The 16,191-nt window shown below is 44.9% G+C and overlaps 1 protein-coding gene and 1 pseudogene across 1 annotated transcript; both read left to right on the top strand.

The window, feature by feature from the left end:
* Positions 1–1,723: 1,723 nt before the first annotated feature.
* On the top strand, positions 1,724–2,647 carry LOC100968597 (olfactory receptor 7E24-like; annotated as a pseudogene).
* Positions 2,648–10,304: 7,657 nt separating this feature from the next.
* LOC100993814 (putative gustatory receptor clone PTE01) lies at positions 10,305–12,936 on the top strand. Its single transcript, XM_024928649.3, has 2 exons — positions 10,305–10,428; positions 12,236–12,936. The coding sequence occupies exons 1-2, from the start codon at positions 10,305–10,307 to the stop codon at positions 12,934–12,936; spliced, it is 825 nt and encodes a 274-aa protein (XP_024784417.3).
* Positions 12,937–16,191: the final 3,255 nt, after the last annotated feature.

Below are 16,191 nucleotides of genomic sequence, written 5' to 3'. Positions count from 1 at the left end.
GACCTCTGAGCTCTGCTTAAAACATTTTGAAGCTGGGCGCGGTGGCTCACGCCTGTAATCCCAGCACTTTGGGAGGCTGAGGCAGGCGAATCACAAGGTCAGGTGTTCAAGACAAGCCTGGCCAACATGATGAAACCCCGTCTCTACTAAAAACAGAAAAAAATGAGCTGGGTGTAGTGGGGAGCGCCTGTAATCTCAGCTACTGGGCAGGCTGAGGCAAGAGAATAGCTTGAACCTGGGATGCGGAGGTTGCAGTGAGCCGAGATCACTGCACTGCACTCCAGCCTGGACTCAGCACTCTCATCTGAGTTGATTTCTAGTTGATCCAATGGAAGCGAGAGATGATTAAACAGATCGTGGGTGCCCGCTGCGTGATCTCTATGTGATGGATGCATAAAGTCAAGGCAAAGTGAATTTTAGATACATTAGTTAATATTTTAAGCTTCAACTCCACACAATTCAACAGAAATATCCCCTAAGCCAAAGTTCTGGTATCCCTGCATTCCAGACAGGACATTTTATTTTGTCCTTATCTCAGTAAGTACTGAGTATTGTGAGGAACAAGTGAGTCTCTTTTGTTTCTGATTCCCCAGAGCCGATATCTTGCTTGGCACATAGGAGATAGCAAAAGTAACAATCGATGTGAATTATTGAATTGACGCTTTCTTGGTTCACAAAAATTGGCTGTCATCCGTGTGACTTCGACTTACTTGATTCTTTTTGTTGTTTGTTTTTTGAGACGGAGTTTTGCTCTTGTTGCCCAGGCTGGAGTGCAGTGGTATGATGTCGGCTCACTGTAGCCTCTGCCTCCCAGGTTCAAGCCATTCTCTTGCCTCAGCCTCCTGAGTAGCTGGGACTACAGGCGCACGCCACCATACCGGGTGACGTTTTGGTATTTTTAATAGAGGCAGGGTTTCACCATGTTGGCCAGGATGGTCTTGATCTCCTGACCACGTGATCTGCCCTCTTCCGCCTCCCAAAGTGCTGGGATCACAGGCGTGAGCCACGGCGTCCGGCCAAACTTTCTGATGAGAACTCCAAGTCCACCTAAGCTAAGGACAGGAGTTAGAGCTTCCATGAATTTTAAAACAAGACCCACAGATTGGAGGAAGCAATTACTCTCTTGAAAGAGAAAAGTCAGAAAACGTAATGACGAAATCACTAGGACCTAACTGGCATGTGGAACTATTTTCTGCTTAGGAACTATCAACTTTCATTTCATTTCCAGATGGCATGGTCTCAGCTGTTATACAGTGTTTACAAATGTTCTACATCAAGGGAATTTGTATCAATCTTTTTGAATCAAATAAAATATTTGAGTTCTTAATTTCCTTTAATTAGGATAACCATTTTCTTAAAGTGAAGAGAATGGTTTCATTACATATTTTTCTTCGGAAAAGATAGGCTGTATTTTCTAGCAATTACGAATTTGTTAGATATGATGATCTGGTTCTTGGAACATTCTTGAATCTAGTGTCTCTAAGGCAGGTGTGTACAGCAAGTGAATAACACAGAAATCAATGAAGAAAGCATGAGAAGACAATTGAGTTTGTCAGAACTGCAAAATATTGCTGAGTGGATTGCTCTGAAATCTGAAAACATGACTTGTGAATTGCTTCTATACAAAATGCAGACACAATGCTGGGTGTTGGTTTACTTGTTTCCGATTTTTCAACCGTCTTTTCTAGGCAAAAGGTGTCCAAACTCTACAGACCCACAGAATGTAACGGATGTCTCTCGACTCCTCCTCCTCGAACTCTCAGAGGATCCAGAACTGCAGCCAGTCCTTGCTGGGCTGTTCCTGTCCATGTGCCTGGTCACGGTGCTGGGGAACCTGCTCATCATCATGGCCGTCAGCCCTGACTCCCACCTCCACACCCCCATGTACTTCTTCCTCTCCAACCTGTCCTTGCCTCACATCGGTTTCACCTCCACCACGGTCCCCAAGATGATTGTGGACATCCAATCTCACAGCAGAGTCATCTCCTATGCAGGCTGCCTGACTCAGATGTCTCTCTTTGCCATTTTTGGAGGCATGGAAGAGACACATGCTCCTGAATGTGATGGCCTATGTCCGGTTTGTAGCCATCTGTCACCCTCTATATCGTTCAGCCATCATGAACCCGTGTTTCTGTGGCTTCCTACTTTTGTTGTCTTTTTTTTTTTTTCACGGTCTTTTAGATGCCCAGCTGCACAACATGATTGCCTTACAAACGACCTGCTTCAAGGATGTGGAAATTCCTAATTTCTTCTGTGATCCTTCTCAACTACCCCATCTTGCATGTTGTGACACCTTCACCAATAACATCATCATGTATTTCCCTGCTGCCCTATTTGGTTTCCTTCCCATCTCGGGGACCCTTTTCTCTTACTGTAAAATTGTTTCCTCCATTCTGAGGGTTTCATCATCAGGTGGGAAGTATAAACCTTCTCCACCTGTGGGTCTCACCTGTCAGTTTTTTGCTGATTTTATGGAAAAGGCGTTGGAGGGTACCTCAGTTCAGATGTGTCATCTTCCCTGAGAAAGGCTGCAGTGGCCTCAGTGATGTACAAGATGGTCACTCCCATGCTGAACCCCTTCATCTACAGCCTGAGAAACAGGGATATTAAAAGTGTCCTGCGGCAGCCGCACGGCAGCACGGTCTAATCTCAAGACCTTCTTATCTGTTCTATTCCTTTCGTAGGGTGGGTTAAAAAAGGCAGCAAGGTCAAATAAGAATGATATCACAGCGTGAACACCCACTGTGACATTACGAGTAATACCTCCCTAGGATATAGAATAAACTGTCACAGAGTATACACACGTGGGGTACACCCACTGTGATATTAGAAGCAATATCTCCCTAAAGTAGGATGAAAAATATCACAGGCTGTGCACACTGTGTGATATGAGGAGTAATATTTACCCTGGATATTACGACTCATATCAAGGGTGTACACACACGGGGTACATGCACTGTGATATCAGGAGTTGTGTCTCCCTAGTATATTATGAATACTATCACAGGGTATACACTATGTGTGAACATCCACTGTGATATTTGAAGTCATATCGCTCTATGAGATTATAAATAACATCAAAGCATGTACACCCCTGTGACATATTACGAGTAACATCCTTCTAGGGTATTACAGATAACATCACAACGTGTACACCTCCTGTGACATTTTATACTCTCTTTGTGACATTAAAAGAAACATCCCCCAGGATATTATGAATAATAACACAGAAGGGGTACACACATGGTGTACACCACCTGCGTCATCAGGAGTAACATTCCCCTAGGATATTATGAATAATATCACAGCAGGTGTACACACATGGTGTACACCCCATGTGACATTCGGAAGAGCATGCCCCTAGAATATTGGGAATAGTATCACAGGGGTTGAATACGCATTCTTAACGCATAATGTCACCCCCGCTGACATTAAAAATAACATCCCCCTTGGATATTATGAATAATATGACAGGGAGTACACCCCGTGTGACATTAGGAGTAACATCCCCCGAGGATAGAACGAATCATATCAGAGGGTGCACATGCATTGTGACCTTAGTAGTAACATCTCTTTAGGATATTACAAATAATATCACAGGCTGTACAGGCATTGGGGCATCAGTAGTAACATCCCGCTGGGATATGACGAGTCATATCACAGGGTGTACACCCCCGTGACAATAGTAGCAACATTCCCCTAGAATATTATAAATAATATCACAGGAGGTACAGCCCCTGTGATTTACGAGTAACATGTCTATAGAATATTACAACTCATATCACTGTGTGACTCTGTGTACACCCTGTGTGACTTTAGGAGTAACATCCCACAAAACTATGGTGAAAAATATCACAGGGTGAGCACCCCCTGGGACCTGAGGAATAGCGTAGTTTTAGGATATTGTGAATGATATGACAAGATGTACACACCCTGTGACGTTAGGAGCAATATCCGTCTAGGATGTTAGGAAGAATATCACATGGAACACACCCCCTGTGACATTAGGATATGACAGATAATATCACAAGGTGTACACGCATCGTGACATTAGCGCTAATATCCCTCTGGTACACTATGAATAATATCACAGGGTGTACATCCCTGTGACATTAGGAGTAACATCCCCCTAGAATGGTAAGAATAATAACATGGAGTGTACACCCCCTATGACATGAGGAGCATCATCTCGCTAGAATATTACGAATAATGTCACAGGCTGTTATCGTCTGTTCCATTAGGAGAATAGACCCCTGGGAAATTATGAATACTATCACAGGGTGTACAGCCCTGTAACATTAGGAGTAACATCTTTCTAGAATATCACAAATAACATCACAATGTGTACACCCCCTGTGTCATTAAAAGTAAAATTGCCCTAGGATATTACCAAATAGAACACAGGGAGTACACCTCATGTGACATTGGAAGTAACATCCCCCGAGGATATAACGAATAAGATCAGAGAATGTACCTGCATTGGGACATCAATGCAGAACAATACGAATAATATCAAAGGGTGTACACGCATTGTGAAATTAGCAGTGAACTCCCGCTAGGATATTAGGAATTTTAGGACAAGGTCTACAAGCCCTGTGACATTAGCAGAAAAGTTTTCCTAGAAGAATAAGAAGAATATTAAAGGGTGTACAGGACCTGTGAATTACGAGCAACATTTCCATAGTATATTGCACGTAACATCAGTGTGTATACACGCCGTGTGACATTCGGGGTAACACCCCACAAAATTATAACGAATAATTTCACAAGGTGTGCACCCTCTGTGACATTAAAAGTAACATTTCCCTAGAATATGACGACAATATCACAGAGTGTACACCCTCTGTGATATGAGGAGTGACATCTTATGAGGATAATATGAGTAATTTGACAAGGTGCACAAACCCTGTGACATAAGGGGTGAAATCCTTCTAGGACATTATGACTAATATCAAAAGGAACATACCCCGTGTGACAATAAAAGCAACCTCCACTTAGGAGAATAACACCACCAGGTGGACACACAAAATGACATTATTATTAAGCTAAAGCTAGGATATTGGGAATAACATCACAGTGTACAGAGTCCTGTGACATCAGGTTGAACAATCCCCTACAAAATTACGAATAATATTGAAGGGTGTATACCCTCTGCGACTTTAGCAGCTGCATCTTGCTAGAATATGGAAGATAGTGTCCCAGGGTGTCAACCGAGGGTGGCAGTATAGAAAGGATCCTAGGAAAACTCGGTTAGTAATATCACCCCCACCTCGCCCCCTGGATATGACGATGCAAATCGCAGGGGGGTGAGGCACCCCCCGCGATGCGGGGAGTAAGAGCCAGCCCCTCTTGCCCCCCTGGTTTTTAGGATCCGCGATGGACTCACAGCCTGTTTACAGTATTGTGAGTAATATCATCTCCCCCTCTGGAGATTATGAACTGTTTCACAGATGGGTGTACACCCTCGGTGTACAGAGGGTGTACAGCCGTCTGTATTGGATGTAGTATCATCCTCTTCCTCCCTGAATATTAAGAACTGTATCACAGGGGTGTTTCTACTCCCTGGGATATCGCGTGTCATATCTTCCTCTCCCACGTTGCAATTAGGAACAATATCAGTCGGGGCGTGTCCACCTTCTGTGATACTGAAAGTAATATTATCCTCTTCCCTCCAGGATCATGGGAACAATATCCCTGGGGGGTGTCTGCTTTCTGCCACATATGTAGTCATATGACCCCCTCCGCCTTGGAATATTATGAAGGACCATCTCACACGGGGATGTACACTTCCTGCGATATTGGGAGTAATATCAGACGCTTCTTCCGTGAATATTAGGAGCAATATCACCAGGTAGATGCACACCCAGTGCTATATTGGGAGTAACATCTTACTCCACCCCCTGGAGATTATATTCGGATCAATATCACCAGCTGGGTGTACACCTACTGCGATATTGAACGTAATATCATGCTCTCTCCCTCCCTGGACATTAGGAGCAATAGCACAGGTGGGTGTACACCCACTGAGGTATTAGGCATAATATTAGTATGAATTATTCCTCATTTATTATTATCATGAATATGAATGACCGGTATTAATATTAATATTAAGAAATAATTGCTAATAAAATGTTTTCAGATTATTAATATTAATATTAATTATATGGCGCTAATATGACTGTTTTCTAATGAATAAGATCAATATCAGTTATTAATATCAGGCATCATTAATCATTACTATTAGTCATTTACTGTTATCGTTAGTATAACTAATATTAATTATCCTTATTATCGGTATTGATTTTAAAAATTATATTACCAGTTATTAATATTGATAATTAGTATCAATTAATAATTGAGATTATTAATTGTGTTAAGTCGCATTGCGCCATTCCACCCCTCCCTCGGCAGCTCGTTTACGACCAAAAACGGGGACACAAATGCCCCTAAGAGAGCAGCGGTAGACTGGGATAGATGAGGATGGTCACGTGGCGGAGAGGCGTGTTTTTGGGTACCATCCCTTCACCTGCGTCGACCTTCTCAACTGGAAAAACAATACACCGCCCTATAGCGAAAAGCCACAAGCCCTAATTGATTTGCTCCAAGCTGTTATCCAGACCCACAACCCCACCTGGGCTGATTGGCACCAGTTGCTCATGTTCCTCTTTAACAGCGAAGAAAGGCGGAGAGTCCTCCAAGCAGCAACTGAGTGGCTAGAGGAGCATGCGCCAGCTGATTATCAAAACCCCCAAGAGTATGGAAGGACCCAGTCACCAGGAACAGACCCCCAGTTGGACCCACATGAAAGAGAGCATATGCAAAGGCTAAACCGAGATAGGGAAGCTCTCTTGGAAGGATTCATGAGGGGAGCTCAGAAGGCCACAAACGTTAACAAGGTCTCTGAGGTCATTCAGGGAAAAGAGGAAAGTCCAGCACAATCCTACAAGAGACTGTGTGAGGCCTATCGTATGTATACTCCCTTTGATCCCGATAGCCCTGAAAATCAGCTCATGATTCACATGGCTTTAGTCCATCAAAGCGCAGAAGATACGAGAAGAAAACTGCAGAAACAGGCTGGGCTTGCAGGGATGAATCCACCACAATTACTAGAAAGAGCTAGCCAGGTGTTTGTAAACAGAGATGCAGTAAGCCGTAAGGAAAACGGCAAAGAGAAAGGAGGTCAGGCCCGGCGACACGTCGACCTGTTTGTCAGCTGCAGCAATCAGAGGGGCCCCCCCAAAGAGGCAAGGGAAGGGGGGCCCTGGGAAAGAAACTCAGCTTGGCTGTCAGAGTTTGCAGCGTAACGAGTGTGCTCACTGTAAAGAAATAGGACAGTGGAAGAACAAATGCCCTCAGCTCAAAAGAAAACAAGGTGACTCAGAGCAGGAGGCCCTGGAGGAGGAGGAAGGGGCCCTGCTCAACCTGGCAGAAGGGTTCTTGGACTGAGGGAGACCGGGCTCAAGCCTCCCAAAGAGCCTCTAGTCAGAACGACAGTCGGGAATACAGACATTGACTTTCTTGTAGATAGCGGTGCTGAACATTCGCTAGTAACCGCCCTGGTCGCCCCCTTATCCAAAAAGACTATTGACGTCATTGGAGCCACGGGGGTTTCAGCAAAGCAAGCTTTCTGCTTGCCTCGGACTTCTACTGTAGGAGGACATAAAGTCATTCATCAGTTTTGGTACATGCCTGACGGTCCCTTGAACTTTTTGGGAAGGGACCTGCTCAGCAAGCTGAGAGCCACTATCTCTTTGACAGAGCATGGCTCTTTGCTGCTCAAGTTACCCAGAACGGGAGTCATTATGACCCTTATGGTCCCCCGAGAGGAGGAATGGAGACTTTTCTTAACTGAGCCGGGCCAAGAGAGAAGATCAGCTCTGACTGAGCGGTGGCCAAGAGTACGGGCAGAAGACAACCCTCCAGGATTGGCCAGTTAATACTGGGGCCCAGCCGCTTAGGCAAAAACAGGACCCGGTCCCCAGAGGAGCTCTTCAAGATATCGAGGTCCGTCTCAAGCACCTAAGAACTTTTGGAATTATTGTTCCTTGTCAGTCTCCATGGAACACCCCTCCTGCCTGTTCCCAAGCCGCGGACCAAGGACTACCGGCCGGTACAGGATTCGCACTTGCTTCATCAAGCTACGCTGACTTTACATCCAACACTACCTAACCCGTCCACATTGTTTGGGTTGCTGCCAGCTGAGGAGAGCTGGTTCACCTGCTTGGACCTGAAAGACGCTTTCTTTCCTATGAGATTAGCCCCTGAGAGGAAGAAGCTGTTTGCCTTTCAGTGGGAAGAACCGGAGTCAGGTGTCACTACTCAGTACACTTGGACCGGGCTTCCCCAAGGGTTCAAGAACTCCCCCACCATCTTCGGGGAGGCGTGGGCTCGAGACCTTCCGAAGTTTCCCACCAGAGACCTAGGCTGCGTGTTGCTCGAGTAGGTTGATGACCTTCTGCTGGGACACCCCACAGCAGTCGGGTGTGCCAAGGGAACAGATGCCCTACACCGGCACCTGGAGGACTGTGGGTATCAGGTGTCCAAGAAGAAAGCTCAGATCTGCCGACAGCAGGTACGTTCCTTGGGATTGACTATCTGACAGGGGTCAGAACGCAGCCCGGGATCAGAAAGAAAGCAGGTCATTTGCAAGCTAGCGGAGCCTAAGAGCAGAAGGCAGGTGAGAGAATTCTTGGGAGCTGTGGGGTTTTGTAGACTGTGGATCCCAAACTTTGCAGTATTAGCCAAGACTTTGTATGAGGTCACCAAGGGGGTGGGGACCGGGAACTTTTGGATGCAGATCCCAACAACAGCAAGGCTTTCATGAGTTAAAGGAAAAACTTCTGGCAGCCCCAGCCCTGGGGCTACCCGATCTGACAAGGCCTTTTCCATTGTATGCATCAGAGAGAGAAAAGATGGCAGCTGGACTTTGAACCCAAACTGTGGGGCCCAGGCCGAGGCCGGTGGCCTACCTCTCTCAACAACTAGACGGGGTTTCTAAAGGATGGCCCCCCTGTTGGAGGTCCTTGGCAGCAACCGCCCTGCGAGTAAAAGAAGCAAATAAGCTGACTCTTGGGCAAAACCTGAACATAAAGGCCTCCCGTGCTGTGGTGTCTTTAATGAATACTAAAGGACATCATTGGCTAACGAATGCCAGACTCACCAAATACCAGACTTTACTCTGTGAAAATCCCCGTATAACCATTGAAGTTTGTAACAGCCTATACCCCGCCACCTTGCTCCTGGTATCAGAGAGCCCTGTCGAGCCTGGTTGTGTAGAAGTGTTGGACTCAATTGATTCTAGCAGACCTGACCTCCGGGACCAGCCTTGGGCATCAGTAGACTGGGAACCATACTTGGATGGGAGCAGCTTCTTCAACCCCCAAGGAGAGAGAGGTGCAGGGTATGCAGTGATAACCCTGGACACTGTTGTTGAAGCCAGATCATTGCCCCAGGCCACGTCAGCCCAGAAAGCTGAACTCATTGCTTTCATTCGGGCCTTAGAACTCAGTGAGGGTGAGACTGTCAACATTTACACTGATTCTCGGTATGTTTTTTGAACCATTAAAGTGCATGGAGCATGATAGAAAGAAAAGGGCCTACTGAACTCTGGGGGAAAAGACAGAAAATATCATCGTCTCCCCTCACAATTGTTAAGAACAATATCGTAGGGGTGGGGGATGTACACCCGCTTTCATATTTGATATCATCCTCTTCCCCCCTGGATATTAGGAGCAATATCAGGAAGGGATGAACGGACCCTGCGACCTTTGCTGTCATATAATTGTCTCTCCCCTAGATATTAGGAAAAAATGTCACTGGGGATGTGAACAGCCCTGTGATATTGAGAGTAGTATCATCATCTCCCCACTTGGATATTGGGAACAACATCACAGGTGGGGTGTACTGCTTCTGTCATATTGGGAGTGAAACTTTCCTCTCTTCCCCTGGACATTAGGAAGGGTATCAGAGGCGGATGGTGTACATTCCCTGTGATATTTAATGTAACCTTATTCTCTCCCTCCCAGGGTATTCAGAACAATATTACAGGAGGGGTGTACACCCTCTGCGATATTGAGAGTCATATCATCCTCTTTCACTCTGGATATTAGGAACAATATCACAGGGTTGTGTACACCCCCTGCGATATTGGGAGTCATATCATCCTCTCTCCCTGTGGATATTAGGAAGAGTATCACAGGGCTGTGGATACCCCCTGCGGTACTGGGAGTAATACTATCCTCTCTCCCTCTGAAAATAGGAAGATTTTCACAGGGGTGTGTACTCCCCCTGCGATATTGGGAGTAATGTCGTCCTCCCCAAACCTGGATGTTAGCAACGAGATCACAGAGGGGGTGTACACACCCTGCGACATTGGAAGTAATATGATCCTCTCCCCACCTGGATACTGGGAAAGATACCACAGCGCGGGTATACGTTTGCTACGCTGTTGGGAGTAATATCATTCTTTTCCTTTCGGGATATTAGGAAGAATATCACAGGGGTGCTGTACAATTACTTCGACATTGGGAGTAATATCATCCTCTATTTTCCTGGATATTGGGCACAAAAACACAAAAGGGTGTACAACCCCTGCGATATTGGGAGTAATAGCATACTCTCCTTCCCTGGATGTTAGAAAACAATATCATCAGGGCTGAACACCCCCCGCAATAATGGGAGTCATGTTTACTCTTTCACAGGCCATTTGGAACAATATCACAGGGGATGTTTACAAACAGGGGTGGTGTACACCCCCTATGATATTGGGAGTAACATCATTCTCTCCACCTCCGGATATTAAGAACAATATCCCGGCGGGAGGTGGTACACCCCCAGTGATATTGCGAATAATGTCATCCTCTCCTTCCCTGGATATTAGGAACAATATCACAGGGAGGTGTACGCCTTCTGTGATATTGGAAGCAATATCATCCTCTCCCCCGCTGGATATTAGAAAAAAATATCACTCACGGTGTACACCCACTGTGATATGAGGAGTAATATCTTCCTAGGGTATTACGAATAATTTCACAGTCTGTACGCACATGGTGTACACTCACTGTGATATTAGGAGTAACATCTACCTAGTGGATGACAAATAACATCGCAGGGTGTACACCCACTTTGATATTAGCTGTAATATTTTTCTAAGTTGTTACAAATAAGATCACAGAGTGTACAAACATGGTGTACACTCACTGTGATATCAGGAGTCGTATCTCTGTAATATATTATGAATAATATCACAGGGTGTACACCCACTGTATTATTAGGAGTAATATCTCTGTAGGATATTACAATTAAGATCACAGGGTGTAGAGCCACCGTGATATTAGGAGCAATATCTTTCTAGGATATTACAAATAATGTCACAGGGTGTACGCCCACTCTGCTGTCAGGAGCAATATCTCTCCAGGATATCAAAAATCCTATCACAGGGTGTCCAATCTCTTCCTTCCAGGTTCTCAGGGATTCTCTTGCTTCAGCCTCCCGAGTAGCTAGGGTTACACCCACCACGCCCGGCTAATTTTTTTTTAATTTTCACTGGAGGCGGGGTTTCACCACATTGGCTAGGCTGGTCTGGAACTCCTGACCTTAGGTGATCCATCAGCCTCGGCCACCCAAATGATAATAAATATGAAAAGCAACAGGCATGTGAAAAGGTCTTCCGATTGAGAACTATAAGGTTCGATGTCGTTTTCAGATAATGGGGTCATAGATCTTGTGTCGTCCTTTTACATATTCTACATCAGTGGAAGTTGTAGCACGGTGTCAGAATAAAGTAGAGTGTATTTCATGGCTTCTTAATTCCTTTCAATTAGACTGAGATCTTTTTCTTAAAGAGAGAAGGACATTGTCATTGCATTGTATTTTTTCAGAAAAGAGTAGGCTGTATTTTACTGAGATCACGGATTTGTTTTATATGACGTTTTGGTTTTCTAATATTCTTCAGTGGATTTTCTCTAAAGTAGTATGTACAGAAAGCCTTGTATAGCCAAAAAGGAAATCACGTAATAATTCTGAGATTTTTGGAATTGTCACAACTGAGAAACATTGCTGGCGGTGTATGGTCCGCAAGTGTGAAGATGTTCCTTGTGAATTGCTTGCATCCAGCATTAAGGGCTGGTTTTTATCTTTTATTTTTCCAATCCTCTTTCCTTCTCAAGGTGTCCAAGACACACAGAGCCACGGAATCTCACAGGTGTCTGAGAATTCCTCCTCCTGGGACTCTCAGAGGATCCAGAACTGCAGCCGGTCCTCGCATTGCTGTCCCTGTCCCTGTCCATGTATCTGGTCACGGTGCTGAGGAACCTGCTCAGCATCCTGGCTGTCCGCTCTGACTCCCCCCTCCACAACCCCATGTACTTCTTCCTCTCCAACCTGTGCTGGGCTGACATCGGTTTCACCTCGGCCACGGTTCCCAAGATGATGGTGGACATTCAGTCGCATAGCAGCGTCATCTCTCATGCGGGCTGCCTGACGCAGATGTCTTTCTTGGTCCTTTTTGCATGTATAGAAGGCGTGCTCCTGACTGTGATGGCCTATGACTGCTTTGTAGCCATCTGTCGCCCTCTGCACTACCCAGTCATCGTGAATCCTCACCTCTGTGTCTTCTTCGTTTTGGTGTCCTTTTTCCTTAGCCTGTTGGATTCCCAGCTGCACAGTTGGATTGTGTTACAATTCACCATCATCAAGAATGTGGAAATCTCTCATTTTGTCTGTGACCCCTCTCAACTTCTCAAACTTGCCTGTTCTGACAGCGTCATCAATAGCATATTCATATATTTCGATAGTACTATGTTTGGTTTTCTTCCCATTTCAGGGATCCTTTGGTCTTACTATAAAATTGTCCCCTCCATTCTAAGGATTTCATCATCAGTTGGGAAGTATAAAGCCTTCGCCACCTGTGGCTCTTACCTAGCAGTTGTTTGCTGATTTGATGGAACAGGCATTGGCATGTACCTGACTTCAACTGTGGCACCACCCCCCAGGAATGGTGTGGTGGCATCAGTGATGTAGGCTGTGGTCACCCCCATGCTGAACCTTTTCATCTACAGCCTGAGAAACAGGGACATACAAAGTGCCCTGCGGAGGCTGCTCAGCAGAACAGTCGAATCTCATGATCTGTTTCATCCTTTTTCTTGTGTGGGTGAGAAAGGGCAACCGCATTAAATCTCTACATCTGCAAACCGTGCCCCTTAATCACATTCTTTTTGTGGCTTGATGGCTTTTATTCCTTTCAGCATTTCCTTTGTGAATATTGCCTTCTTCGTTATGCCTTTCACTGGAATGGGTGAGGATTCTGGGATCCTTTGTTTAGCAGAAACCTCATGACAGAATCCTCTATACCTAGGCGGCCTCTTTTACTTTCTGAGCAATAACCCTGTTATCCAGGTGGAATCACAACCATCTTTTTATATACACGAAGTCCTCGCTTCGTTTTGGAATTCCCTGAAAACTGACTTTATGGAAACAATGTACAGGAGGTCCTCCAACACCATTGGTTGTTCAAAGTTGTGTAGTTACACTGTTGATGAAAAATAAGTGGTTTCACTATACATAATTTTGCTTCAAGGTGAAGTTTCCAAGAGACTTTCAAAGATGTTAAGTGAGGACATACTGTACATCATATTCATATCCTCTTCCACAGTTCATGTGGAATTTCTTTATAAACTGCTTCTAGAGAATCTATTTAGGCATGTTCTGTGTGGAGATCCGTGTCGCCGTTCCTCAATCTTGGCTTTGAGTCAACTCACCTGGGGAGCTTAAAAATGATGAGGCCTGGGTCTCAATGCCTGAGATTCTCATTTTCTTGCACCTGTGTGAGTTTGTGGATTTTTTTTTTTTTCTTTTAAAGGACCAGAGGTGGTTCCAATGATGAAGTTTTTAGGGGCATCAAGCTCCAATGAGTAAGAACAGAAAATAATTGTAATATGATTTCTCAAATATTGTCTTCAAATGCATTGTCCATCAACACCATACAAATGTTTATGGTGCTGTTTTTTCTTACCATTTCGCATTTTCCATTTCTTTCTTTTCCTTATTTTTTGAGTCAGAGTTTCACTCTTGTTTTCCAGGCTGAAGTTCAATTGCACGGTCTCGGCTCACTGCAACCTCTGCCTCCCGTATTAAAGCAATTCTCCTGTCTCAGCCTTCCAAGTAGCTGGGATTACAGGCATGCGCTACCATGCCTGGCTAATTTTTTTTTTTTTTGTATTGTTAATAGAGACAGTGTTTCTCCATTTTGGTCAGGCTGGTCTTGAACTCACGACCTCAGGTGATCCGCCCGTTTCCGCCTCGCAAAATGCTGGGATTACAGGCATGAGCGACCGCACCCAGCCACCACTTAGCATTTACATTTTACATTTGTTGAAGTTATAGATTTATACACACATTGATTGCTGCTTTGTTATACACTTGCATATACATAAGATGGGAAATAGAAAAGAATAAAATGGACACAGTATCCCTGAAGTTTCACATTCCGGGACATTTTAAAAATATTTGCTCTTTAGAAATTTGTTTCAATGAAGAAACTGGGGCATACACACCCAGTGAAGTATTGTTCAGCCTAAAAAGGAAGAAACTCCTCTCCGCTGCAGACAAAATGGATGAGATTGCAGGTCTGTATATTAAGTGAAAGAAGCCAGGCACAGAATGACAAGTATTTCAAGTCCTCACTTCTATGTAAGAAGAAAAAAGGAAACCTTGGCCAGGTGTGGTGGCTCAGGCCTGTAATCCCAGCACTCTGGGAGGCCGAGTCGCACGGATCACTTGAGTCCAGGAGTTCGAGACCCGCCTGGCCAACTTGGTGAAACCCCGTCTCTACGGAAAACACAAACAATGAGTCGGGCGTGGTGACGCGTGCCTGTAGTCTCAGCTACTCGGAGGGCTGAGGCCCAAGAAGCACTTGAACTCGGGAGGCGGAGCTTGCAGTGTGCCCGGATTGTGCCTGCATACTCCAACCTGGGCAACAGAAAGAGACTCCATCACACACCTACACACAAAAGGAATCTCAGGAAGGTGGAAAAAGGTGATCAGCAGACACTGGGAAGAAAAGGGGTGGGTTAGGGAATGAAGACAAGTGGATAATTGGGTCCCAAAATACAGAAAGATGGAATAAGTGAGTTCTAGTGTTTGATAGTACAGTATGAAAATTTTAGTTCACCAGAATTGCTTGCATCTTTCCAGATGCTTTGGTAAGAAGCTTCCTAACTTTCTCATTATGCTGGTTTTTAAGCTTTTCTCTTTCTGCTCTTGAAATCATGCTGGTTTTTTGTTTTTGTTTTTTGTTTTGAGATGGAGTTTCGCTCTTGTTGTCCAGGCTGGAGCGTCACGGTGCAACCTTGGCTCACCGCAACCTCTGCCTCCTGGGTCCAAGCGATTCTCCTGCCTCCACCTCCCGAGTAGCTGGCATTACAGGCATGTGCCAGCACGCCCAGCTAATGTTGTATTTGTAGTAGAGATGGGGGTTTCTCCCTGTCGGTCAGACTGGTCTTCAACTCCTGACCTCAGGTGATCCGCCTGCCTCGGCCTCCCAGAGGCTCAGATTACAGGCATGAGCGACCGCGCCGGCCCATGCTGTATCCTTATCTGTTGTCTGTTGTTGTTTGTTTCTTTTGGAGCCCAGAAATAACTTCTCACCTATGTGTTCAAATGATTTTTCACATGAGTGCTAAGAAAGCTCATTGGTGGAAAAGCAATCTTTTCAAGAATAGGTGTCCGAGAAACTTGATTTCCACATGCAGAAGAATGAAGGTGGACCCTATGTCACACCAGGTGCAAAAATTAACACAAACTGGATCAAAGACCTCACCCCAAGTGCTAAAATTATCATACGCCTAAAAGAAAACATTGGCCACGCTTTCATGACATCAGATTGATCAATGTTCTCTGGGATATGACACCAAAAGCATAGGCAACAAAAGAAAATTAGATTCCTTGGATTACATCTAAATGACAGACACTTTTGTGCAGCAAAAAACACTGCGAACTGAGTGAAAAGGTAACCCATGGATTAGGAAAAAGATTTGCAAAGCATATATCTGAAAAGAGGCTGATATCCATCATATGTAAAGAACAGCTAGAAGTAAACAACAAGAAACCCAAAGCATCCCATCAACAATGGTCAGAAGACTCGAGTAGACGTGTTCCTAAAGAAGATATAGCAATGGCCAATAAGCATCTAAA

The sequence above is a fragment of the Pan paniscus genome, chromosome 3 (genome assembly GCF_029289425.2).
Source record: "Pan paniscus chromosome 3, NHGRI_mPanPan1-v2.0_pri, whole genome shotgun sequence".
In the NCBI taxonomy this organism is placed as follows: Eukaryota; Metazoa; Chordata; class Mammalia; order Primates; family Hominidae; genus Pan; species Pan paniscus.
Note: the sequence above shows the minus strand (reverse complement) of the source record. Positions and strands in the feature narration are given on the sequence as shown.